Consider the following 26,295-nt stretch of genomic DNA (forward strand, 5'->3'; position numbering starts at 1 on the left):
TCCAGGCTGGGGGACTGCACGGGGCCCAGCCGGGGGGCTCGGGAGGGGGCGGGAGGCTGGGCAGCACCCGCACCCCACGACTCCCTGGGTGCAGTACAGGCCCCACCAAGGCAGCTCGCGGAGGGTCCGCGGGGGGCCGGGTGCGGGCCGTCACTCACCCGTGCCGCAGCAGCGGGAGGGCTGAGCCAGGAGCACACGGGTGGCGCAGCGTGTGGGCGGCCGCCCCGGTGGGGGGCTGGCTCGGAGCGGCGGGTACCCGGGCCCCCACCCTCCTGACCGTCCCGGCGCGGGTCCAGCAGCACCTTCCCGGGTGTGTCTGTGCCCGCTTGGGCGCCTTAGACCAGGGAGACACACCACGGGGCCAGCCCCGCCCCTGTCCAGGGACACTCGGCAGGTGACCTCAAACCTGGGTCTGCAGGACGAGCAGGGGTCTGTGAGTCGGACCTCGGAGGCTGCGGGAAGAGCAGAGATAGGGTGGGCGGGAGAGCTGAGTGGCCGGGCCTGGGGTGGGAGTGGGGTGTCTGGAGGGCGGTGCCCTTGTCCCTGGGGGCGGGCGTCAGGTGAGGCCACGGCAGCACAGGTGGTGTCGGACCAGCATTTGGGACGGAGGCCCAGCTGGGCCGCGGGGAAGGGGCGGACGTGGTGGGGAGCTGGCGGGCGGGCTGCAGGGAGAAGGGACAGGCTCCCGGAGCTCCCCAGAGGGGGCATGCGGGAGCCCGGTAGGGTCAGCCTGGGGGTCGCTGACCCCCAGGGGTTGCCTGGGATCTCAGAGAGATAGGGCAGTGGGGAGGGAGGCAGACAGGGTGCCCTGGCCCACCCCGGGATTAGTAACCCCTACGGTGGCCAGGGGAACTGGGAGAGCAACCAGCTGGGGGCACCCAGCTCCCGGCGACCGCGGGCAGAGCCCCTCCTGCCGCCCTCCGGCCCCGCCCGCCCCACGGGCACCACCAGGGCCTGCTGTTCACAGCTGAGGCCCGGCCAGCACTGCCAACCACCACTGGGGGCCTCGGGGTGCCCCCTCTGCTGGGGTGCGGGGTGCCAGCTCTTCCTGACTCTCCCCACGGCTGTACCCCCAACACCGGGGGGCAAGACCCGGAGCAAGACTCAGAGGCGGGGGGCCGCGAGTGTTCCGGGGAAGATCGAGTGCGGAGGCTGAGCTGCAGGCCCTGGGGGACCGAGGGTTTCCAGCAGGAGACGGGAGGGTGCTGGCAGGGGCCTGAGGTGGGGAGCCTGCGGCCACCCCTGGGGTGAGGAGGGCCCAGGCCACCTGGGGAGGAGCTGTAGCTCTGCCTCTCTGGCCCTCCTCCCCAAAGCGAGAGCCCAGGCCCAACCTCCGGCTCCCCAACTGTGGAAAGGGGTGCTGACCCTGCTTGGCAAGGTGAGAACTGAGGTCAGCCCTGGCCAGGCGGGCCCAGCTCCCGCTCCCCGCAGCCGGCACCGCAGCAGACCCGTGTCCCCAAGAAGGGGGCCGCAGTGCCCTCAGAGGTCTGGGCTGCACACCCCACACTCCCCCCTGCACCACGTCCTCTTGGCCCCGTGGGCTGGTCACATCTGGGGAGCCTCCCTGGAGGAGGGGGCATCAGCTTGCAAACTAGCTTTCCCACAGCTACAGAAGGGTGGCACCCCAGAGGTGCAGACTGGGGGCACAGGATGGGCTGTTACGTCTCCAGGGCACCCAGCCCGCACCTCTGGGCGTGGGGGCGAGGGGGCACAGCTGCAACCTCTGGGAGCCCGAAGCTCGCAGGAGATAGGCCACCCCTGCAGGGGCTCCGCAGCACCCTCGGGCGGACCAGGGACAGAGAGCGAGCGACCTGCCCTCCCCAGGGCCACGGCTGCTCCGGCCTCAAGGGAGCGGAGGGCCCTCCGACCTGGGGACGAGGCCAGAGAGCCCAGAGATCCCCCCAGCACTGGCCCCGTCCCCCTCAGCACCCCTGGTCCAGAGACCCCCTCCCAGCACTGGCCCCCTCCCCCCCGCCCTGGCCCCCTCCCCCCGGCCCTGGCCCCCTCCCCCTCAGCACCCCCGGTCCAGAGACCCCCCCGGCCCTGGCCCCTGCCTCTCAGGGTCCAAGTGGAGCCTCCCTGCCTGTCACCCGCCCATCCTCCAGCAGTGGGGCAGCACGAGGGGGGCCTCTCGCTTGGGGGACCCCTGGCTGCCTGCCCACCCGGAGGCCCCGAAGGCTCGGACCCCCTTCTGCATGACTTTCCAGCCAGCCCCTCGGGCAGACCAAGGAGGCTGACCCCTGCCTTAGCCTTCCAGCCCGCAGGGGCCCCTCAGGCCACGTCCCCACCCCATGCCTCCTCTAGGCCGTCACCCCACTGGCACCTGGGCCGTCTCTGATGGTCCCACTGCCCAGGTTTCAGCAGGCTCAGCGCCCGCTTACAGCTGAAGACGGGGCAGGGGTGAGGCTGCAGGGCCTGTGGTCTCCCTGGGAAGGTGGGTGAGGGGGCCACAGCCGCCCGGCACTGCCCTGGCCTCCCGCCCCGGCCGGGACCCCCCAGATGACACCCCAGCATCTGCCACCTGCTCCATCACCTCCCTCAGCCAGTGCAGCCCACCCCCCCAGCCTGCCAGGGTCTCCCTCCCCACTTCTTTGGCCAGCACTCTATTTTGTCAGGTCCTAGGGATCCAGCGATGGGTGAGATGCCCTCCCTGCCCTTAGAGGACGCAGGAAAGCTCATGTTGGCTCCACAGCGTGGCTCCAGGGCCTCAGAAGAGGACCCCTGTTCTGAGCTTCATTTAGGGGGGCATCCTCTCGGATGAGGGACCCCTGTGTCGGAACCCAGCCTGGAGGGACAAGAGGCCGTGGTGGGAGGAGGCCCTGGGAGGGGGCGGGGCAGCAAATGGACAGTGGCCGCCCGGGAGACACGCCGGGTGTCGCGGCCAAGGGACCTGCAGATGGGCGGGTGCGGCCCTCGGAGCTGCGACCCCCTCCAAGGCTCCACCTCTCCCTGCCCACCCTCCCCGGAGCCCAGGGGGACACCCACCCCTCCCGGGGGACGCACGGCCCTGGCACCTCCTGGGGGCTGCTCCTTGGTCCTCGCCCCTCCAGGAGGGGTCTCTGTGCCTGTGGCCGGGGCTCCCTGCTCCCACTGCAGCCCCCCATCTGGAGCTGCTTGCCGTTCCTGGGGAGGTGGCTGCCCAGCCGCTGCCCACCCCCTGCAAGCCGGCGGTGCCTGGCCCCAGACTCTTGACAAGACCCCAGCCCCCCTCCATAGCCACTGCCCACTGTCCTGCTACCTCGGAACCTGCCGTACTCGTTACCCCAGACCCAGGACCCACAGAGCTCCCGGGGGTCCAGGCTCTGATGCTGGCGGGTGGGGGGCACCGCAGGTCAGGCCTGCCCACCACATCGCCGTCCCTAGAGCTGTCCAGGCGGGCCGGGCAGACCCCCACCAGCCACCCGAACACCCGAATGGTGAGGGTGTCTTGTCCTGATGGGAACCGGGGCCCCCAGGCACCCAGGCTCCCGTTGAGAGGCATCTGTGACCTTCCCCGTGGGGGCTTCACCCACCCCGACAGCTTGGCCACACGTGACCCTGGAAGACCCCGCCAAGCCTGGGAAGTGGGCACTCGGGCCCTGCGCCTCCGGACCCCAGGCTTCCCCTCGGTGCCCAAGGCTGGCCCCCAGGCTGGGCTCCCGGCGCCCAGCCCGTCACCTCCCCTGGCCGCACGCCCTACCTCTCGTGATGTGGTCCGTGCCCAGCCTCCGTGCCGAGGTGCTCCCATGCCTCTGCCCCCGCCTGCTCTCACCAGACTGCCCATCTGGGCTGGGGTGGCCCGGCGGGGCTGAGGCCGCTCCTTCCTCTGTCCCGTGCCCCGCGCGCCTGGGTCCCTCCTTTCTCCTCCGAGTCACTGACCACAGCGCTGCAGGGGCCTGGCCCGGGGCCGAGGCAGCCCAGGAGACCTCCCCGGGCGCCCCCGCCCCACCCTTCACACCAGCGAGCCGCCCTGCCCACCCCCACGCCTACACACTGCCTCGGGGGACGGGACCGGGGGGCCGCCCGCCCGCCCGGCACCCCCACCGAGCGGCCGCTCCAGCTGCAGCCCCGGGCCCGGCCCGGTCTCCTCCTGGCGCTGGACAGCCCTCCAGGAGAGCCGGACGCTCCCAAGCCAGCTGGGACTGCCTGGCACAGACCTCGGAGCGCTCACGAGGCCAGGCTCTGGCACGCTCCGGGACACGCGACCGGTGGCTGGCACCGGCTGGAGCCTCTGCCACCCCCTCCCGTCTCCTCCTGCTCGGGACCACGGGCCCAGCTCCCACTCCCCAACGCCCCCACACGCGACTCTGCCCGCAGTCGATGCTAAAGGGCTCACATGCTCGGCAGAGTCCAGGGGTCTGCCTGTCATTTAAACTCGGCTGCCCACCTTGGGGGCAGGCACAGCCTGGCACGGGCCGCCTGTCTGTCTGCTCCTGGCTCGGCCCCCCTGCTCCTGGCCCTGGGGCCCCAAGCACGCGGAGCAGCGGGACCCTCTGGCGATGCCTCCGCACTGTCTCTGCCACCAGAGCCCCTGCCTGGCCCCCAGCCCCTCCTCCAAAGGGCGCCTCGTCCCCGACCCTCTCGGGGTGGATCATTCACGGCATGAGTGGGCTTTGCCACTGAACCGGCCCTAATGCACACTTGGCCCTGCCATCCCCACTGCGTGTTCTCTGACCCTGCAGACCCCACGGCCCGTGCCCCTGGGCGGGGGCAAGACCCCACCTCCCTGAGCCTCAGCCTCTCCATCCACGCAGATGGGAGCCCTGGGACCGCAGGGCACGCGGCGCCCGGCTGCAGCTTCACCTCCACAGGCTGAGAACTGCCCTGCGGGTCGTGGGCAGCGGCCAGCCCTCACGGCCCCGTGCCCTTGCCTTCCTGGGAGGGCCAGGGTCTTGTCCCCCTCAGTGGCTGTGCGTGGCCAGGGCCCCACTGCCCCGCCAGTCCACAGGCCGCCCAGGGTTCTCGTCCTGAACCCTCACCTGCAGGGGGTCAGCCCCCTGTCACCACCCTGCACCAAGCTGCTGCAAGCCCAAGGCAGTGCCCCTGGGGGTCGCGTCCCCTCCGGCCACGTCTGGTGCCCAGGAGCCACGGCGCACTCTCCTGAGGCTCCCGTGGGGACAGGGGGCCAGCCCCAGGTGCCCGGCGCGCTGGCCGGCTGCTCTGACCCCAGCGGGTGTGCAGCTCAGGGCTGGAGCCTGGCCTCAGCCTCGGCGCTCTGGGCTCCGGCCCTGATCGCCTGCCCATGGGGCTGGGCCGCTCGCTCCCCGTACCCACTCCTGCCAGCTCACCCAGGCTCCCGGGGCAGCACTCACTCTGAGCAGCAGAGCACCCAGATCCACAACAGCACCACCCCCCGGGCACCCAGCCCTGCCAGGGCGGGGGCCGCCCACCCCCAGACGGGGGGCCCTGGGTGGGCTTGAGGCAGCCCCGCCCCGCGGACGCTGTGGTTTGCGGGCCTGGCTTCTCCCAGTGCCCTCGGGCCAGCTCGGCAGGCAGTGGCCACACTCCTTGCCCTCTGGCCGCCCCTCGAGGCCTCCTGGGCCAGGCTTCCTCAGGCGAGAGAGCCGGGCACGGGGATGACTGGCAAGTCCGAGACGGACGTGCGCTGAGTGCGGCGGGCGGCCCACCCCACGGGCCTCCCCGGGCAGACTGGGGCTACCCTGCCCTGTATCAGCTCGGCCCCGCCTTACAAGGCCAGGCCCTGGACGACTGCGTGGCCTGCAGGACGCCCTGAGTCCAGAGTCCTCTGGAAGGGCGTGGGGCCAGGGACCGTGGCTGTTCCCGACGGTCCCCTGCACGGGCCAGGCCTGAGATGGGCCTGAGAGCCCCAGGGGCTGCTGGACGGGGTGGGGGTAACTCCCCGCCACCTGGGAAGGGGCAGAGCTGGGCATGGGGCACAGTGGGGGAGAGGGGTCAGCCCCGGGGTCCCGGCCCGCCAGCCTGAGGCCTCCTGCTGGCTCTCTGGACAGCCTCGCGGCCGCAGCCCAGGAAAAACCTGGCCTCACTGAGGACCCGGATGCATTCAGCTGACAGGCACCCTGGCCGCTGCTGGCCCAGCAAACCCTCCCAGCACCCGTCACAGTGATGAACGGGGCCCTCTGCGCCCCCGGCCCCTCACCCAGGCATCCCGGGTGAAGGGCCAGGGTGACCCGCCTGGCGAGGCGGGCGGCTCCCCGATCCCAAGGGCACCTGCGGCTAGGCACAGCCTCTGAGTCTGGCTCTGTCACCCACCAAGGGCGAGGGCCTGCCAGCCAGAGGCCTCTTAGACTCGGAGTGGGGAGTGGCACCCACGCGGGTGTGCGGGTGTCAGGGCCCACGCGCACTGGGCCGGGGCCTGGAAGGCGTGCGGGCCTGTGCCCGTCGGCCGGGTGGACAGACTCTCTCTGCCACAGCTCACGAGGGACCTCCCTGCCCCCGCCCCTGACGGCAGGTGTTCCCAGGGGCAGGCTGCCCTCCGTCCCTGCCCCGGCCGGTCACCCACAGGCCCGCCTTCGCCCGTCCGGGTCTGTGGGGCTCACGGCCAGGCCTGCCGTGCCCTCAGCCCCGCCGCCCCATCCAAGCTCCAGCAGCACCTCGTGTGCCCCGGCTCGCCCAGGCCGCAACCTGGCAGTGGGTTTGGGGACGAAGCAAAGCAACAACACCTGGGTGACGGGCGCACACAGGCAGGCCCCCTGGCCACGCCCCACGCCCCTCCTGGCCCGTTTCCCCACTTGTTACCGGGCACTGCTGGGCCTCCAGGCCCGGCAGGCACCCCTTCACGCCGGGGCCACAAGCTGGGCACGGGGAACAATGGTGACTCCTCCCAGCTGTCCGGGAGTGCCCCCCGAGACACGCCTGAGGGTGGCTGGCGCCGGGGAGCCCAGCAGAGCCAGCAATGGCAGGTGTGAAGCCAGGACCGGACCCTTGGGGGTCTGCCTGCTCGGCGGCAAAGCGGGCCCCCTCAAACACTGCATGGGCCCGACCCTGGCCTGGTGGCATGGGGAGAGCGCCATGACTGTGTCTGCAGAGACCCCGTGAGCCGGAGCGGGACGGACCGGGACTCCTGGCTCCGCTCAGATGCTGTGGAGCCGACCTGCACACCGCATTCCTGCTCCGTCCCGAGTCAGGGCCACAGTGGACCTGGGTGCTGAGGGCTACCCATCCCCCCAGGAGCGAGCAGTCCTCCCAGGGAGCACCACACCATCAGAGGAGGCGGGAGCGGGCCAGCAGCCCTGCGGAAGCAGGAGGTCCTCCCAGCTTGGGAGAGGCGGAGGCGGGCTGGGTGGAGGAAGCCGCGTTTCCCCCTGGCCTTGGTGCCTGGAAGGGTGGAGGAGGAGAAGGGCACTGCGGGTGGCTCAGAGGCACGTGAGGCGCGGCCCCCAGCACTGCGGGAGCCCCAGGCCCACCCACAGCCCTTCACTTCTGCCCTCTCTCCAGGACTCTGCGAGGCAGACGCCGCGATGCCTGCCCCCCAGGACAGGCGCACCAAGGGCCGGCCAGGGCGCTGGACGCGGGGCCAGGTCAGGCTTCACCCACTGCAACGTAAGGGGTGACCCGATGGCCCCCAGGACCAGAGCAGGTGGGGGACGCCGCGCGGGGGCCGTGCTTGCCCCCCGGGGCGTGGGCACGCAGCTGGCGGCCGAGAAGGACGCAGCGGCGGCAGAGATGGCAGGCAGGCGGGTGCCCACACACGTGGGTCGGAGCCGCAGGGCCGCCGGGCCGGGCGCCAGGGAGGCACGCGGTGCCCGTCCTCGGTAGGTGGCACCCGCGGGCACCCTGCCCTGCCCTCCACGCCCCGGCCTGGGCGGAGGGACCTACCTCAGGAGGCTCTCCAGGCCCTGTCTGCTAGAACTCCTCCTCAGGAGTGCAGAGCTGCTCATGATGCTGGTGGGCGCCTGGCTGCCCGGCGACCTGGCCTGACCCCCGCCCTGGGGCCGGAGGCTGTGGCTGCTTCTTCAGAGGCTGCTGCCCGCTGGCCCGGCTCCTCCTGCCCCGGGACCCTCTCCCCTCCTCTCTACCCCCACCCCCTTCTTGCTCTGCCTCTGCCTGTGCCTGGCCGGCTGGTCTCCGGCTCTGACACCCCGTCCTCGTCTCCTCTCTCTGTCTGCGGGTCTGTGACCCTCCGTCCGTCTGTCTGTCCTGGCCCCTCTGGCCCCTGGGGGTCTCCTGCCCACTGGCTGCCCCGGGTACCCCGAATGGCCCTGTCTCCACGGCCTCGCGGGCTCCGGGGCTCTGGGCCCCACTCCTGCGCCAGGACGCCCAGCAGCTGCTTCGCGTTGGTCCCCCGCAGCCCCCTTCTCTGCCCGCCTCGGCCTCGTCCACCCCCGCCCCCCCGCTCCTTCTGAGACTAGTAAAAATGTCAGAGGGAAGCCCTCGCCGCCCGGCAGCCCGGGGCCTGAGCAAGACCTGGGAGGCCTGTGCGGGCGGGCGGCCGCCCCCCGCCTGCCCGTGCCCCTCCTGCCCTCACCCCCTTGCCAGCCGCCCCCGCCCGCTGCGCCCCGGGCTGGCGCCCGCCCTCGCCCGCCTCCCCGGGCCTGGCCCTGGCCTGGTGCTCCCGGCGCTCGCCCCCGCCCGGCCGATGCCCGCCGGCCCCCCCCCGTCCCACAGCCTCCTCTTTCCCCTCCGGTGTCTCGGTCGCTGTCTCTGTCTCCCTCCCTCCTCCCCTCCCTCCTCCCCTCCCCTCCCTCCTCCCCTCCCTCCTCCCCTCCCTCCCCTGGTCTCCATGTTCCCGTTGTTTCTTTCCAGTCCCCTGCTCCTGTTATCACCTCGAGGGGCAGGCCGGGGCACCCCGGGAATGCCGTCTGCTCCCCGGTGGGGAGGCTGCTGCCCACCCCAGCCTCTGCCCGACGGCCCCGGGGCGGCTCAGGGCCCCGAGGCTACTGAGGCCGCTGCAGGCTCGCCCGTCGGGGCGGGGACAGCCGTGCTCCCCACCAGTGGCCAGTGGCACAAGGTCAGCGCAGTGGCCTGGCCGGCAGCCCCCCTTGCCCCCCGGGCTCTGGCCGAGGCCCCAGAGCAGCAGCCCAGCCCACTGTTCCTCCGGTTGGGCTGAGGCGCCCCGGGTGACTCACCGCGGAGCACATGGGGCAAGTGTCCGGACCGGGGAGGGCCCGGGCCGGCTCGCCCTCGGGGGGCCGCCGAGGGCCAGCTCCGGGCCGGGCTGCCTCGTGTCTGGCAGCTCGCTGGGCTCACCCACGCCCTCGACTGCCCCGAGGGGCAGATGCCACCGTAGACCCGTGCCCCAGGTGGGAAGACCAAGGCTCGTACTGGTACCCGCGGCCAGAGGGTCCGGGCCCGGCAGAACAGAACCAAGCCCGCCGGCCACCCCAGCCCACTCCACGGCCTCTGCCTGCCTAACTCGTCTGACCTCTGGCTGCGCCGGCCTGTCGGGGCTGGGAGCACTGCGGATGTGCGAGGGGGCAAAGAGCAAGGCTGGGATCAGAGCAGAGAGTGGGTGGGCGTGGGGTGAACCCCTGTGTGTTGGAGGAGGCAGCAGCCTTCGGAAAGCCTCCACGTGGCCCGCAGGCCCTCGGTGACTCGGGGCGCTGCTGCCTGCTGGAGGCTTTGCGGTGGCCCCTCTGGCTCAGACTGGCCCCCGGGCCTCGGGCTGCAGCCCATGACCCACCGCCTCACCCGCGGTAGCCAGGAGGGGCCAGCGACTTCACGGGGTGTGCTGCAGAGGCTGCCGTGCCCACTGTGCATCCCGGCCCCCAGCCAGAGATGCAGAGACCCCCGGATGCTGGTGGGATGAGGAGGAGGGATTGGGGGGGATGGCAGGGACGGGCTGCAGGCTGAGCCAGATTACCCCGGGAAAGGAAGCTTGCGTTTTGTCGCCATCTCAACTGGCCATATCCTCAATGCCCCTTGCTCTTAGTTCTGTAATCCCAGGCACAGCCAGCCAGGAATGAAATGTGCCAGAGCATATTTCGGTTCAAAAGAAGGAAAAATATTTCCACAGGGGAAACGGCTGCCTTGGGGTGGTGGGAGTCTCCTGTCCCTGAAACTGAAATAGAATTGCACAATTACTTATCAGACTTATGGGTGAGAGGGATTAATAGCAAGAGTAGAACTCTAAATGCCGAGGTGAGGGTTCACAGTTTCACAACCAGGGCATGTCCCAACAGGAAAAATAGGGCAGAGCATCTGAAGTCAGCTTCACCATTTCCTCTCCATCCATCCATCTATCCCCCTGTCCGTGCATCCTCTGTCCATCATCTTTCCATCCATCCGTCCTCCACCATCTGTCATCCATCCATCTATCTATTCATCTGTCCATCCATCTTCCGTTCAATATCAATCCATCTATACTCAATCCGTCCATCATCTATCCATCCATTCTCCACCCATCACCTATCCATCCATCCCCCACAAGTCCATCCGCGCATTTATTTAAAGGCCTTAATACATGTAAAGCATGTATTTAGCTAGGCATCCATCCATTCTGAACAAAATAACTACTGAACATATGTTAATTACTATTATCCATGTATTCATCAATTTGTATATCCATTTGCCCAGTTACCCAGCTGGGGAACTATTTGTTCATTCTTTTATACGTCCTTCTATCTCTCTAAATATCCTATTGTACTTACATTCATCTAAATATCAATATTTCACTATCTTTCCCATTTGCACATCCATTTATGTATCTGCCTATTCATCCATCCACATGTCCACCCATCTTCCTGCCTAGCACTTCACACATCCACCTGTATATGAAAATATATATGTTTCTCCTGTCGTGTATATATTTGGGCTTCTCAGGTGGCGCAGTGGTAAAGAATCCACCGCCAATACAGGAGATGCAGGAGATGTGGTTTAAATCCCTGGGTCTGGAAGATCTCCTGGAGTAGGAATTGTCAACTGACTCCAGCATTCTCGCCTGGAAAACTCCATGGGCAGAGGAGCCTGGTGGGCTACAGTCCATCGGGGATGCAAAGAGCTGGACATTACTGAGCGACAGAGTATGCACCCACGCACACACGTATTTATCCATTATTTTGCCCGTAAGACCATCCAAATGAGTTAATACCTAAAACAGTTATTGGAACATAGTAAATTTCAATCAATGGTAGTTACTATTATTTTCATTCATCTATTCATTCATCCATCTCTCATTCACTAAGTCATGTCCACTTAGTCGTGTCCGACTCTTTGTGACCCCACGGACTGTAGCCCCCCAGGCTCCTCCGTCCATGGGATTTCCCAGGCAAGAATACTGGAGTGGGTTGCCGTGCCCTTCTCCAGGGGATCCTCCTGACCCAGGGATCAAACCCCAACCTCTGGCATTTACAGGCAGATTCTTTACTGTCTGAGCTACCAGGGAACAGCTCATCCAACCAACCATCTATTTATTCATCTCTACATTTACCTTTACATTGCTGTTGTTCAGTCACTCAGTTGTGTCTGACTCTTTGCAACTCCAAGAACTGAAGCACACCAGGCTTCCCTGTCCTCCACCAACTCCCAGAGTTTGCTCAAGTTCATGTCCATTGAGTCGGTGATGCCATCCAACCATCTTATCCTCTGTTGCGCTCTTCCCCTTATGGCTTTGATCTTTCCCAGCATCAGGGTCTTTCCAAATGAGTCAGTTCTTCGCATGAGGTGGCCAAAGAATTTGAGTTTCAGCTTCAGCATCAGTCCTTCCAATGAATATTCAAGACTAATTTCCTTTAGGATGGACTGGTTGGATCTCCTTGCTGTCCAAGGGACTCTCAAGAGTTCTCTCCAACACCACAATTCGAAACCATCAATTCTTTGGTACTCAGCCTTTTTTAAGGTCCAACTCTCACATCCATATATGACTATTGAAAAAATCATAGCTTTGACTACATAGACTTTTGTTGGCAAAGTGATGTCTTTGGTTCTTGATACACTGTCTGGCTTTGCCACAGCTTTCCTTCCAGAAGCAAGTATCTCCTAATTTCAAGGCTGCAGTCACCATCCACAGTGACTTTGGAGCCCAAGAAAAGAAAATCTGCCATTGCTTCTACTTTTCCTCTCCTATTTGCCATGAGTTGATGGGATCAGATGCCATGATGTTAGTTTTTTAAATATTGAATTTTAAGCCAGCTTTTTCACTCTCCTCTTTCATCCTCATCAAGAGGTTCTTTAGTTCCTCTTCGCTTTCTGCCATTAGAGTGATATCATCTACATATCTGAGGCTGTTGATATTTCTTCCAGCAATCTTGATTCTAGCTTGTGATTCATCAACCCCAGCATTTTGCATGATATTCTCTGCCTATCTGTATGGATGTGAGAGTTGGACTATAAAGAAAGCTGAGCATCAAAGACTCGATGCTTTTGAACTGTGGTGTTGGAGAAGATGCTTGAGAGTCCCTTGGACTGCAAGGAGAGCCAACCAGTCAATCATAAAGGAAATCAGTCCTGAATGTTCATTGAAAAGGTTGATGCTAAGCTGAAACTCCAATACTTTGGCCACCTGATGCAAAAAAACTGACTCATTGAAAAAGACCCCGATGCTGGGAAAGATTGAAGGCAGGAGGAGAAGGGAACGACAGAGGATGAGATGGTTGGATGGCATCACCGACTCAACGGACATGAGTTTCAGTAAATTCTGGGAGTTGGTGATGAACAGGGAAGCCTGGCGTGCTGCAGTCCATGGGGTTACAAACAGTCAGACACAACTGAGCGACTGAACTGAACTGAATAACTTAAGTAAGTAGGGTGATGATACACAGCCTTAACACACTTCTTTCCCAATTTTGAATCAATCAGTTGTTCTGTGTAAGGTTCTAACTGATGTTTCTTGACCTGCACACAGGTTTCTCAGGAGACAGATAAGGTGGTCTGGTATTCCCATCTCTTTAAGAATTTTCCAGTTTGTTGTGATCCACACAGTTAAAGGCTTTCTTGTAGTCAATGAAGCAGAGGTAGATGTTTTTCTGGAATTCCTTGCTTTCTCTATGATCCAACAGATAGCAATTTGATCTCTGGGTCCTCTGCCATTTCTAAACACAGCTGTTACATCTAGAAGTTCTCAGTACACATAATGCTCAAGCCTAGCTTGAAGGATTTTGAGCATAAACTTACTATCATGGGAAATGAGCTAAATTGTCCAGTAGCTTGAGCAATCTTTGGCATTACCCTTCTTTGGGACTGGAATGAAAATTGACCTTTCCAGTCCTGTGGCCACTGCTGAGCTTTTCAAATTTGATGCCATATTAAGTGCAGCACTTTAACAACATCATCTTTTAGGATTCGAAACAGCTCAACTAGAATTCCATCACCTCCACTAGCTTTGTTCGTAGTGATGTTTCTAAGGCCCACTTGACTTCACACTCCAGGATGTCTGACTCTAGGTGAGTGGTCACACCATCGTGGTTACCTGGGTCATTGAGAACTTTTCTGTACAGTTTTTCTGGGCATTCTTGCCACCTCTCCTCAGTCTCTTCTGCTTCTGTTAGGGTCATACGGTTCTGTCCTTTATTGTGCCCGTCTTTGCATGCAAAGTTCGCTTGGTATCTCTAATATTCTTGAGGAGATCTCTAGTCCTTCTCATTCTGTTGTTTTCCTCTATTTCTTTGCATTGTTCACTTAGGAAAGCTTTCTTATCTCTCCTTGCTATTCTTTGGAACTCTGCATTCAGATGGGTATATCTTTGCTTTTCTCCTTTGCCTTTAGTTGCTCTGCTTTTCTCAGCTATTTGCAAGGCCTCCTCAGACAACCATTTTGCCTTCTTGCATTTCTTTTTCTTTGGGATGGTTTTGGTCACCGCCTCCTGTACAATGTTATGAACCTCTGTCCATAGTTCTTCAGGCACTCTGTCTATCAGATCTAATCCCTTGAATCTAGTTGTCACTTCCACTGTATAATCATAAGGGGTTTGACTTAGGTCATACCTGTATAGCTTACTTTCTTTAATTTAAGCCTGAATTTTACAGGAAAGAGCTAATGATCTGAGCCACAGTTAGCTTGAGGTCTTGTTTTTGCTGACTGTAGAGAACTTCTCCATTTTTGGCTGCAAAGAATATAACCAATCTGATTTTGTTATCAACCATTTGGTGATATCCATGTGTAGAATTCTCTTGTGTTGTTGGAAAAGGGTGTTTGCTATGACCAGTGTATTCTTTTGACAAAATTCTATTGGCCTTTTGCCTGCTTCATTTTGTACTTGAAGGTCAAACTTGCCTGTTACTCCATGTATCTCTTGACTTCCTACTTTTGCCTTCTAATCCCCTATAATGAAAAGGATGTCTTTTTTTGGTGTTAGTGCTAGAAGGTCATGTAGGTCTTCACAGAACCGGTCAGCTTCAGCTTCTTCAGCATCAGTGGCTGAGGCATAGATGTGGTTGGGGCATACTGGGATATTGAATGGTTTGCCTTGGAAATGAACCAAGATTGTTCTGTCCTTTTTGAAACTGCACCCAAGCACTGCATTTCAGACTCTTTTGTTGACCATGAGGGCTACTCCATTTCTTCTAGGGATTCTTTCCCACAGTAGCAAACATAATGGTCATTTGAATTAAATTTGCCCACTCATAAAAATCTACCAATTATGTATACCCATCTGCATTTATCTGTCCAGTTATTTATCTATAACATTACATTTATTTACCCATACACTAATGCCATTCCTATGTCTATCTGCAAACTCATCCATCCATCATCCATCTACCTATCCATTCATTCACACATCCATCCATACACTCATCCACCCATCATCCATCTATTCACTCATCTACCCTTACATCCACCCATTCATCCACCCATAATCTATTCATCCATTTAATCAACTTCCATCTATCCACCTATTCATTCATCCATCCATCCACCCATTATCAATCCATTTTTACATCCAGCCATCTACCTACCCACCAATCAACTCACACATCATCCATCCATCCATCCAAACATCCCTCCATTCATATATTTATCCATCTACCCATTCACTCATCCATCCATCCATCCATTCATCCATCCATCTACCCAAAATTAATCTATAGTCACCAATCTTCTATCCATCCACTCATCATACACTCATTCATTCACCCATCTGTTCATTCATCCATTCACCTATCCATCCATCCATCCATCCATCTATCCAACCATTCTCTCATCCATAAATCACTCATTCATTCCTTCTCTTCATCCCCTCATTCACCCATCAGCCACATATCCATTCATCCAACCATCCCTCCTTTCTACCCCCATCTATCCACCCACTTTTTCATCCACTCATCCAACCATCATCCAGCCAGTCAGCCATCCCACCATTCTGCACCCATTCATCCACCCACCCACTTACCCAACCAACAACTCATCCACTCACCCATTCATTCATCCATCCACCTATTCACTCATCCATCTGGGCATCTGTCCTCCCATCCATCTATTCATTCATCATCCACTTACCCATCATCAATTTATTCATCCACCCCTTATCCTTCCACCCACCCATTCACTCATCCATTCACTCATCCACCCACCCATCCATCCACCTCTCCATCCCTTCTTCATCCTTCTATGCACCCATTCACTCCTTCATCTATCCATCTGTCTACTCATCCCTCCATTCATCCTTTCACTCATCCATCCATCCATCCACCTATCCAACTATTCTCTCAACCATAAATTCAGTCATTCATTCCTTCTCTTCGTCCCCTCATTCACCCATCATCCATTCATCCAAACATCCCTCCTCTCTACATCCATCTATCCACCCATTCTTTCATCCACTCATCCTTCCACTCATCCAACCATCATCCAGCCAGCCAGCTACCCCACCATTCTGCACCTGTTTCATCCACCCATCCATTTACCCAACCAAGCACTCATTCATTCATTCATCCACCCACCCACCTATCCATCCATCCACTTCTCCATCCATTCACCTATCATTCCTCCTTCATCCTCTATGCACCCATTCACCCCTCCATCTATCCATGTGTCTACTCATCCCTCCATCCATCCTTTCACTCATCCCTCCATCCATCTACTCATCCATCCGTCCATCCATCCATCCATCCATCCACCTCCCCACCTACCCACCATTTATCTATCCAGACACCCATCCATTCAGTCATTACTGATACATCTATCCACCCGTCCACCCATCCGCCCACCCATCTATCCACACATCTATCTCTTTACCCACCATCCATCCATCTACTCGCTCAACCATCCACCCCTCCACCCACCTATTAGCCATCTATTCACCCATCCATCATCTAGTTGTTCCTACTTCCTACCTTTCTTCATCTACCGTTCATTTCATTTATACTTTTCTCTTGTTGAGTCTTTTTATCTTTTTTCTTTCTTCTGGGACTAAGACATAGTTCATAAACTTGTGGCTAAAGAAGGTAAAGGCCCATATCCTCTCCCCAGTAAGGTCAGTGCCACAACAAAACTTAAATAGGGTCTGGGGAGCGAGGGCTCTGTCCTCTTGTTTAGACATTCTCAGTACACACACACGCACGCAAACACACACACATGCATGCACACACATGCGCGCGCTTACAGAGCTGTATCTCAGTGAAAGTTGCATCAGAGACTTCCTTGGTGGTCCAGTGGTTAAGATTCCGCCTTGCAATGCAGGGGTCACGGGTTCAGGAACTAGGACCCCATATGCCGCAGAGTGATTAAGCTCAGACTGCAACTACTGAGCCCCCGGCCCTGGAGCCCGCGCTGCCCTGGGGAGTCCATGCGCCAGAACAAAAGGCTCTACACGATACACTGAAGATCCTGCGTGCTGCCACTGAGGCCCAGTAAAGCCAGATCAATGAATTTTTCTTTAAAAAGGTGTATCCAACAGTGAGAGCCCGTGAGGGACGGAGTGTGGAAGAGGGCTCAGGGCCGGCGGGCTCAGCGGCAGGGACTCCTGGGTGGCCCCAGCAGAGCAGCGCTCCCGAGTATTCATCTGTCTCGTGTGTGTCTCAGTCCTGCACGGGGAGAGGGCCAGGGTCGTGCTGTGGTGGGAGTCCCATGAAGTTGGGATCTGGGGAGGGGCCGGGACCAGGAGAAAGGCCCATGATGTCTTTCCAGGTCCCTCTAGAATCAACTGGCTGGATCCGTCTGTCCCAAGTCCCACTTGTTTTTGAAGAGGAGAAGGTGCTTGGGCAGCCTTGGGACCTCAGAAGGGAAACCATCTGCAGAGCAGGCTCCTCTCCTGGAGGCACACAGACCCCTTTGGAGTGAGGGGCTTGTGTTTTCACCCTGGGGGTGGAAAGGGGCAGCGTCTGAGACCCCACCTCCCAGGCACAGAGTCGGGCGGCGACCCTCTCCCGGTCTTCACTCACGCGGGGGACAGTGGGGAGGCCGAGGCTGCACCCACCACCACTGCCTGATTCTGACCCCCCCGCTCCCTGCCAGCTCTGCCTGCTGACCGCTGCGTCCCCCTGCCCCCGGCGCTGGCCCTGCTCCAGGCTCCTGCGGGGCGAGGCGCACCCAGCTCCCAGGTTCCCAGACAGCCCCTCCCCGCCAGCCAGGGGGACCAGACGGCCTCCTCCACCCACCCGCTCCCACCTTCCTGGCTCGGAGGCGGGGAGCTGACGGAGTGCGGACAGACGGGCCTGACCCCAGGAAAGGGCCAGGGCTTTCCTCTCCCATCACCCCCACCCCTTATCTGCCTGTGTCTGGCACTGCGGGGCCGTGCTGGCCGAGCAGCGTGAGGAGGCCTGATTTTCCCCATCCCCTTATCTCCTGTAAGCTCCACACCCTCGCAGGCGGCCCGCCCCCTCCCTCCGGCTCTCGGGCGTCAGGGGAGGTGTGAGGGGCTCCCTTTGGCGGAGCTTTCCGGGGCTGCGCCCGCCTGTGGCCTCCCTGCTAGGTCTCCACTCCTCACTGCGGCGGGAGGCTGGCTCAGGGCTGGGGAGGTTTGGGACCTGCCCTCACTGGTGGCCTCGTGGCCCAGGCCCCCTCCCACTCCCTTTCTCCAAGAAGGCCTTACGCAGCTTGTGGGAAGGCGGCCCCGAGGCGCACAGGGCTGGGCTGGGGGAGAAGCTAAGGGCACCGCTCCAGGGGGCCCTGGAGAGGACCTGCTCCCCCTGTGCGTGGTGAACCCCGTGTCTGCTGCGGGGGCGGACCCCGGGGTATCTTCTGAGTTGTGCCCTAGTCGGGCTGGCTCTCCACATCCCAGGAAACTCAGGGGGCACCGGTGTGTGGGATTTCCGAGGGCCTGCGAGGGCAGCCCAGCCCGCTCTGGGTCCCCCTGACTCCTCGCTGGGTCTTGGGGGGCCTGGGCTCCCGCAGGACAGCAGGCTTAGGAAGCAGACGCTCAGAGCCGGCGACCAGCTGCCCTCCAGCCTCAGCTCTGCCCGTGGAAAGGGGGCCCTGGCAATGGCCTGTCTGGCTGGGCAGTGAGCACCTTGGTTTACAGTGCTCAGCAAGGCTGGTGTGAGCAATGACTGTGCACTTGGGGAAACTGAGACCTCAGGCTGGGGTGCAGTCACCCCAGAAAGTCCCAGCAGCTGGTGCCATCTGCCCTGGGGCTCGGGGCCCACCCACCCCCTGCCCCAGGCCAGAGCCGAGGAAGGCAAGGGTGACACTCGGGGCCAGCCCGGGGTGTTCTCGCTGCTGCCCGAGGCGGGCTGGCCCTCGCTCTGGGCCCTGTGAGGGGTGCTGGGGCAGAGGCAGACTGGGGCGAGGGGCGTGGGGGGAGGGCAGGGCCGCCCATCCTGGCCCCGAGACCCCCCTGGTTCTGCCCCGGCAGCTCCAGGATTGTTCTCTGAGGAGGCAGATGGGGACCAGGAAGGGGGTGGGGAGGCAGGGAAGGGTTTCCGGCTTCCCAAGTCGGCAGGGTGGGCCCAGCAGTGACTTCCCCAAGTGTGTGTGAAGGTCCTCTCCCTCCCCCGCACAGAGGAGGGGATGTGAAGGGTCCAGATGGAGGCGGGAGGAGGCGCAGGAGGAAGGCATCCATCATCTGCGCTGAGCTCAGCCTTCCCGCTCCCCTGGGAAATTTCCGGGCGCCCGAGACCCCTGACCTGGGGGAGGAGGAGATGAGGCCCACCTGGGGGTCCTGAGGCCTGACCCAGCTCTGACTGCCGCCCCCGGATCTGGGCCGGAGGCCGGGAGAGCAGTCCCAGTGTGTGGCCCCCATCCCTCCGCCCCATCAGCCCGCGGCTGGGGGGGTGCCTGACGCTGCCTGGGCCCGGCCGCCCTCCTGAGCAGGCTTTGGCGCCTCTCGCTGCTCCAGGCTGCATGCCCAGCTGTACCAGGCGGTGCCGGGCCTGCTGGGAGGGCAAGTGGGCGACAGGGCGAGCTGTGGGGTGCCCGGGGGTCCCCACCAGGGCCTCTCAGGCGCCACGGGCCCCTCCCAGCCCGGCTCCCTCGGCCGGACGGACATGTCCGAGGCCTCCGGGCCGGCTCGGACCTTCATCCACTGCCTGCTGCCCCGTGGGGACCAGCGGCCTTTGTCCTGCAGACCCTGCAGCACAGAGGGCAGGCTGAAAAGGGCCTGTAGGGACAGATGGCCCAGAAAGGGGCCCTGCAAGCTGTCCCCCCGCTGCCCGCCTGCCCCCCCGCTGCCCGCCTGCCCCCTGACCTCGGCACACGGAGCAGTGAGGGGGCAGCGTCACCTGGGTGGGGGTCACACCCTATCTGGCTGGCTGGGCAGGGTGGCAGTGGCCTGGGGGTCAGGGAGACCTGCTCACCCCATCCCACCCCAGTCACGGTCAGCCAGGGCCTGCCCCTGTCCCTGGGAGGGGACAGACCAGAGCTCTACACGGGCCCTGCCATGGGCAGTGGTGGATGCCAAGGGAACCTGGGTTAGGGGCCACCCATGGAGGTGAGATCAGAGGAAACTTCGGAAGCTTGGAGAGGGATTGGGGTGGCCAGGGAGGCTGAGGAGGGTCTGTCCAAAGTCTTCGATGATTCCGGCACCTTCCAGAACGGGGAAGGGCCGGGAAGGCCAGACTGTGGGGCAGTGATGGCCGTGTGGCTGGGGCAGCAGTGGCCGCCCCGGGGCGTGGATCATGCCACTCCGTGGCACACGGTTCCACGCGTGGAAGGACGTAGTCCACTGGCTTGTGGACAAAGAGCGTGGCCGGGGAAGGGGCAGGGGTCTGCAGGCCACCCCGTTGTCCCAGCCAACCTGGGAGGTGCAGGGCTGCAGCTGGGGGCCGGGGGAGGTGGGGAGGGGCCCGGGACGCTGCCTGCGGGTGGCGGCGGGTGCAGGGAGGACCCGCATGCTCCGGCCCAGCCTCAGGGACGGCTGGGGTGCCCATGGGCCTCCAAGGCGTCTGGGGCGGTTTGAGGAGGCAGATCCTATGCTCGGGCAGTCTGAGGGGACGGATTGCCCTGGACCCACAGACCTGACGGCTCTGCCGTGGGCGGCCAGTGCGGGCCGGGAGACAGATCGCGGCCGTCTCTGAGCTCTGCTCTCTGCCCCAGCAGACCCTGGCCCTCCCGGGAGCCCCCGAGAGGGGCTTCCCAGCCGCAGGTCCCCTGCCTGGGCGTCGGGGACTTCTCCCTTACCCCGACAGGAAAATCCCTGCTTCCCTCCGTCACCCTGTGAAACGAGAACCGCCCCCCCGCCCCCACCCTGGGTCTCAGTTTCACTCTGAAAGGTCAGGACGCGCACCGTGCCGGGGGTGGATGTCGTGGGGGCGCCCAGCTCCAGGGCGGGGGTGTCTCTGGACTGGTCCTCCCGCCAAGCGCCCGACAGACTCCGAGTCCCAGGGACAGGCCCCGGGGAGCCGCCCAGCCCAGAGCTGGTGGCTGTGCCCTCCGTCGCCCCCTCTCCTCCGGGTGCGCAACAGCTGGGGAGAGGCGGGTCAAGGATGGGGCCAAGGAGCGGGCAGGCCCCTGCCAGGCCACGCAAGCCATGCCCTTCTATGGGCATGCGGCGGCCGGAGGCGCAGGGGAGCCCAGGCTGGGCGGTGCTGACGTGAGGTGCCGTTCCCGAGCAAGGACACAGCTGTTCCTGTCACCTGCTCCGTGCGGTGTGGCCGGCCCCCGCAGGAGGCCAGGCCGCCTCCTTGGGGCACCAAGCCTGGGTCATGCCTCCCTCCCTTCCTCTGCAGCAAGCGGCGGGTCCTACCCGGCACCCCCCGGCTACCCCCGACAGCCCAGGGTGGGCACGCGCACCCTGGCCCCACCAGACCCCAGCTGCCCAGCTGCTGCCCAGCCGCCCCCGCCCCCCCAGGACTCAGTCCCACGGCCCCCACCCCAGGGCTCCCCTGGAACTTGGCGGGAGGAGACGCCCTTGCACCTCCCTCACCTGCCCGCCGGTGCATGAGCCTCGCCAACAGCTCCAGCCTCCCTCCCTCGGCACTAAAAGCATCATCAGGGAACCGGGTACCACTGCCTCCAGCCTCCCGGGCGAGAGCTGGGGTCAGAATCCACTTTGCAAGGCAGGCCTGAGGCCGCGGGGCGCCCAGCCTGCGGTGGCTCGGCCGGCGGGGTCCTAGTGGGCCGGCGGGGTCTCCCTTGCCCCACCCCCGACCCCAGCAGCTCTGGAGCGAGCAGGGGGCGGCTGGTCGGCTCCATCTCGGTCTTGTGGCTCTGGGCGCCTCACCGCCTCCCTCTGCCCTTCCTTTCCGCCGTCCTCCCGCTGGGCCCGTGGTCTCTCTCCACGCGGCTGCCCACGCCCTGACGTCGGGACATCTGTCCACCCGCGAGCCCCGGCCGCTCCCGTGTCCAGCCCCCGCACCCTGGGACCAGCAGACACCACAGCAGGGACCCCTGCTCTCCCGGCCTCAGGCGGGGGGCGCTCCACAGAGCCCAGCGGCCTCCTGCAGACGCCCGGGTCGCCAGCGTCCCCGCCTGGCTCCGTGTGCTCACGCGCACCCGCCCAAAGCCCCGGTCGGCCCCTCGCGGCGCATGGCCAGCCGGAGCTCAGAACCCGCGGGGCCCTCCGCCTCCTCACCCCGGCGGGGCGGGGCGGGGCGGGCGGCCCTGGAGAGGGCCCGGCCGGCTCCCGGCACAGGCTTCGAGGGACCCGAGGCTGAGCACCCCATCTTGGCCAGGCCTCTTGGACGGGGCTCACCCCACCTCCTGCCCTCGCAGTCTCCGCCCTGCCTGCCCGAGGCCCGGGCTCTTCCCTGGGCGTGCAGCCCGCCTGGAGGCCGGTTCGCATCCTACTGGCGGATGGCAGAACCCACCTCTCCAGCGGGGCGCAGCTGCAGAGGCAGACGAAAGGAGGCATCTCGCTGCCCCGGGGGTGGGTGGGGACAAGAACCCAGGAAGCCGCCCTGCAGCCTGCGAGCCTCGTCCGGCCCGCGCTGCCACAGACCTCGGGTTAAGCGCGACCCCACAATGTGCGGATGCGGAAGCTTGTGCGGAGCTGGGCGCGCACGCGGCCGGGCCTTACCCTGTGTCTTCCTCCGCCAGCAGCTCCCGCCGCTCCTCGGGGCCGGGGTGGCCGGGAGCCTCCGCCATGGTCCTCGCTGTGCGTGTGAGCTGCAGCTCTGAGCGCTTCCTGGGGCGGCCGCCCCGGAGCACCCACCCACAGCCCGGTTTCACTTCCCCCTTCCGGCTGCAGGTTGAGGTTTGGAAGGCATCGGGGCTGGGGTTGGGGTGTTGTTTTCTAATCTGTTGCTGCAAGAGAAGAGAAAAAAACACGAGTCGCCAGGAAGCGTTAAGCAAGTTGCAGGGGCCTGGAGGGCCCGGAGGCGGAGGTGAGGCGGAGGTGAGGCGGAGGTGCACGGTGTGGGGGCTGGGACCCCACACCGGAGCCACCCACCCACCCGCCGTCCAGGCCTCGAAGTCCAGCTCTGCATGGCTGGTGTCCCCAAGCAGGGGGCACGGTCCCGGTCCCTAAGCCTCCACGTGGAGCGTGGTGACCTCCCCGGGGGGTGTCTCCTGGGCGCACTCCCAGAGCATGGTCCCCCTTCCCGAGTCTCGGGCATCGCCTGGCTCACCCCTCACTGGTCCCTGCTCTCCAGACGTCTAGGACCCAGCCTGAGCTGCCATGCCCGCAGATGCCCCCTCACCCACCCCCGTGTTTGCTCACAGTTTACTTTCCTGAACTGTTGGGGTCTCTCTGCTGCCCCTGGATTCTGCCAGCGCCCATGGCTGGGGGACTCGGGACTGACCCGCACCACCAAGCGTTCACCAGACCCCAGGGCCCTCCACAGTGTGTCCTCTCTGCCCATCCCCACCCTCGAAGGCCCAAAAACAACAGATCCCTCCTGTGGAGGAGTTGAACTGTGTCCCCAAACCTGTAGGCTGGAGTCCCGCTGGCCAGCACCCCAGAATGGGACCTTATTTGGAAATAAGGTCATTGTAGATGCAATCAGTTAAGATGAGGTCACTAGGTCATAATTCAGGACGACTGATGTCCTTACCAAAAGGGGAAATTTGGAGGCAGACTGGCCTGTCGGGAGATGCCAACTGAAGATGAAAGCAAGGTGTGGGTGGTGCGTCTCCAACCGAAAAGCCCCAGGAAACCACCAGCCGCTGGGGAGGGGCCAGGAGCAACCCCTGTGACAGCGGGGTCCCCGCCTCCGGGCTGCAGGACGGGAGGTGTGGCAGCCACTCGGGGACGCTCACACCCCTGCCTCCCGCTGTGCGTCCAGCAAAGTCGCCCTGACACTTGCCGAAGTGGAAGGAAGGGAGACACCCCGTTTCCACGCCTGGAAGGTGGGGGCCCCTGGCAGCCGTGCCCGAGGGTGCCTCGGGGCTCTGGGGCCCACGGGAGGCAGCGTCCCCCCGCTCACCGGGGTCCCCCTCCTCAGCTGCAACTCGCTCTGCCACCCTCTCCCCTCCTGAGGTCCAGCTCCTGCCCTGAGGCTCTGCCCCCCAAGTCCCAGGGCCAGCCAGCTGCTGACCAGACTCCGCTGCTCCCTTCAGCCCATTTCTGCATGCCTGTGCTGGAACCTCACACCCTCAGGCAGAAATGCCCCAGGCCCGCCTCCTCACACCTCCACCCCTCTCGTCCAGACCACGTGGGCGAGGCAGACAGCACCGCTGGGGACCCAGTGCCCGAGCCCAAGGGCCCCTGTGCCCCGCTGGGGGGCGGGTGAGGAGAGCTGGCCTTCCTCGGAAGAGCTCGGGGTCCACCCAGGAAGCAGACGCGCCGTCGATCACACAGACTCCGGAGGGGCCTTCAGGAGGCCGAGGCCACGCTCAGCCCCCGCCTGCCAGGGTCTCCAGCGACACCGAGAAGGACGGGGAAACAGCGCGTCCTGCGGGAGGACGGGGTGCGCACCAGGGAGGCTTCTGGCCCCTGCGGTGCTGAGCCAGACGTGCAGGTCCCGAGCCTGAGGTGCTGGCCGGGAGGAGGTCTGGGCGAGGCGGACGGGGGCAGAAGGGCCCAGGGGCACTGACTCTGCCTGCGAGACGCCCAGGCAGACCACCCCGGGGAGGCCGGGCCACGGACGAGGGGGCCTCCGAGGCCCAGGTGAGACAGGGCCCCGGGGAAAGCAGTGTCAGGACCCCACCCTCCAGGGAGCGGGCGATGAGATGCTGGGGACAGGGGTGGTGAATGAGAGAGAGGGTGGGGTGTGTGAGGAGCGGGGTCAAGATCAGGAAAGTGGTCAGCGCAGGGACAGGTCAAGGCTGAAGAGGGTGACGCACGTCTGATCCGGCTGAGCGCTGACGGTGTCCTTATAGGAAGAGGTGGTCAGGGCTCAGACACACCCAGGGGCGACCCTGGAGGATGCGGGGAGGAGACGGCCGTCCGCACTCCCAGGAGGGAGGCCTCAGGAGGGCCAGCCCTGCCCGCGCCCGGGTCTGGGTTCCGGCCTCCAGGCCTGGAGACGTGAGCCCTGCCGTTTGAGTCGCAGGGCTGTGCTTCGCCTTTGTCGGTGCCCTGGATGCTGACTCGGGGATGTGCCCGTGAGGGAAGGAAGGAGCTGCTGCAACAAACAGCCCCACACCTCGGGGCTCCGCGCGTCACTCTCAGCCCCATCCAGGTGGGAGGGGAGGGCCCCACACTCATCCTAGGGCCCCAGGCCCCTCCTCTGAGGACCTCGGAGCCCCGGCTGGCAGGGGAGGGGTGGAGAGACCCTGAGAAAGGCTGGGGACCGGGGGGTGAGAAGTCAGAGTGCCTGGAGGCACCGGGGGCCCAGGCGTGGCATCAGCAAGCACAGACAGAAAGCGGGAGAAGGTCGGGTCTCGAGAGGGTCTGGACATGGATGCCGACTGCGGAAACCCAAGCAGAGGCGTCCTGGGGGTTGTGTGGGTGTGGGCACAGCGGGGAGACGCCGGAAAAGAGACGGTCGGCAGTGAGCAGGCCGGGGGGAGGCCCGGGGTCTCCAGCTGCACCGTGACCCTCATCGTGTGCTCGGCTTTCACGCGAGCGAGCGTGCGCAACGCTGGGCGGGCTTTCCTCTGGGAGGAGCCTCGGGGTTTGGCGGCGCACTCCCCCCACCACTGCCACGTGTTCCCGCGTCAGGGGAGCTGGGGCCTGGGGTCCTGGCCTGGGGACAGAAAGGGCAGGGAGTCTGCTAGGGCAGGTGGGGGCCCGGGGGAGGCAGGTGGGTGACAGGAGCCATCGGAGATGGGGAATAGATCAGGGTGTCTGTGCACACACGTGAGCCCTGATGGGGGCTGGGGGTCAGGCCGAGGGGTGCGTCTGGGACCCCGGGCACCTGGCTGGGTCTCCCTGCAAGGGGGGCAGCTTCAGTGGGCCTGGAATTGCCAGGAAGCCAAAGAATGTTCAAACTACCGTCCGGTTGCGCTCCTTTCACATGCTAGCAAGGTCATGCTCAGAATCTTCCAAGCTAGGCTTCAGCAGTACGTGAACCAAAAATTTCCAGATGTATGAGCTTTAGAAAAGGCAGAGGAACCAGAGATCAAATTGTCACCATTCGTTGGGTCATAGAAAAAGCACAGGAATTCCAGAAAAACATCTATTTCTGCTTCATTGACTACAAGAAGGCCTTTGACTGTATGGATCACAACCAACTGAGGAAAATTCTTGAAGAGGTGGGAATACCAGACCACCTTATCTGTCTCCCAAGAAACCTGTATGCAGGTCAAGAAGCAACAGTTAGAACTGGACATGGAACAACGGACTGGTTAAAAATCGGGAAAGGAGTATGTCAAGGCTGTATATCATCACTCTGCTTATTTAACTTATATTCTGAGTACATCTTGCAAAATGCTGGACTGGATGAAGCACACGCTGGAATCAGGATTGCCTGGAGAAATATCAACAACCTCAGATACACAGATGATGCCACTCTAATGGAAGAAAGAGAAGAAGAACTAAAGAGCCTCTTGATGAGGGTGAAAGAAGAGGGTAAAAAAGCTGACTTAAAACTCAACATTCAGAAAATGGAGATCATGGCATCCAGTCCCATCTCTTCATGGCAAATAAAAGGGGGAAAAGTAGAAGCTGTGACTGATTTTCTTTTCTTGGGCTTTAAATCACTACAGATGGTAACTGCAGCCGTGAACTTAGAAGACGCTTGCTTCTTGAAAAGAAACTTATGA

At 62.7% G+C, this 26,295-nt stretch overlaps 1 protein-coding gene across 6 annotated transcripts in view; it reads right to left on the reverse strand.

The window, feature by feature from the left end:
- Positions 1 to 23,254, reverse strand: part of LSP1 (lymphocyte specific protein 1) — a 38,665-nt gene extending 15,411 nt beyond the window's left edge. For 2 of the 6 annotated variants that reach the window (XM_065938028.1, XM_065938027.1), the window contains exons 1-2: positions 22,602 to 22,659; positions 22,226 to 22,452 (exon numbers count right to left, since the gene is read on the reverse strand). In XM_065938028.1, the coding sequence (XP_065794100.1) occupies positions 22,226 to 22,452; positions 22,602 to 22,634 (260 nt within the window). In that variant the 5' untranslated portion in view covers positions 22,635 to 22,659. Of the gene's footprint in view, positions 1 to 406; positions 724 to 7,776; positions 8,257 to 9,760; positions 9,808 to 22,225; positions 22,453 to 22,601; positions 22,660 to 23,201 lie in introns of those variants that run through there. The other 4 variants (XM_065938031.1, XM_065938033.1, XM_065938032.1 and 1 more) reach the window with 4 other exon arrangements.
- Positions 23,255 to 26,295: the final 3,041 nt, after the last annotated feature.

Source organism: Muntiacus reevesi, chromosome 5 (genome assembly GCF_963930625.1).
Source record: "Muntiacus reevesi chromosome 5, mMunRee1.1, whole genome shotgun sequence".
NCBI lineage: Eukaryota > Metazoa > Chordata > Mammalia > Artiodactyla > Cervidae > Muntiacus > Muntiacus reevesi.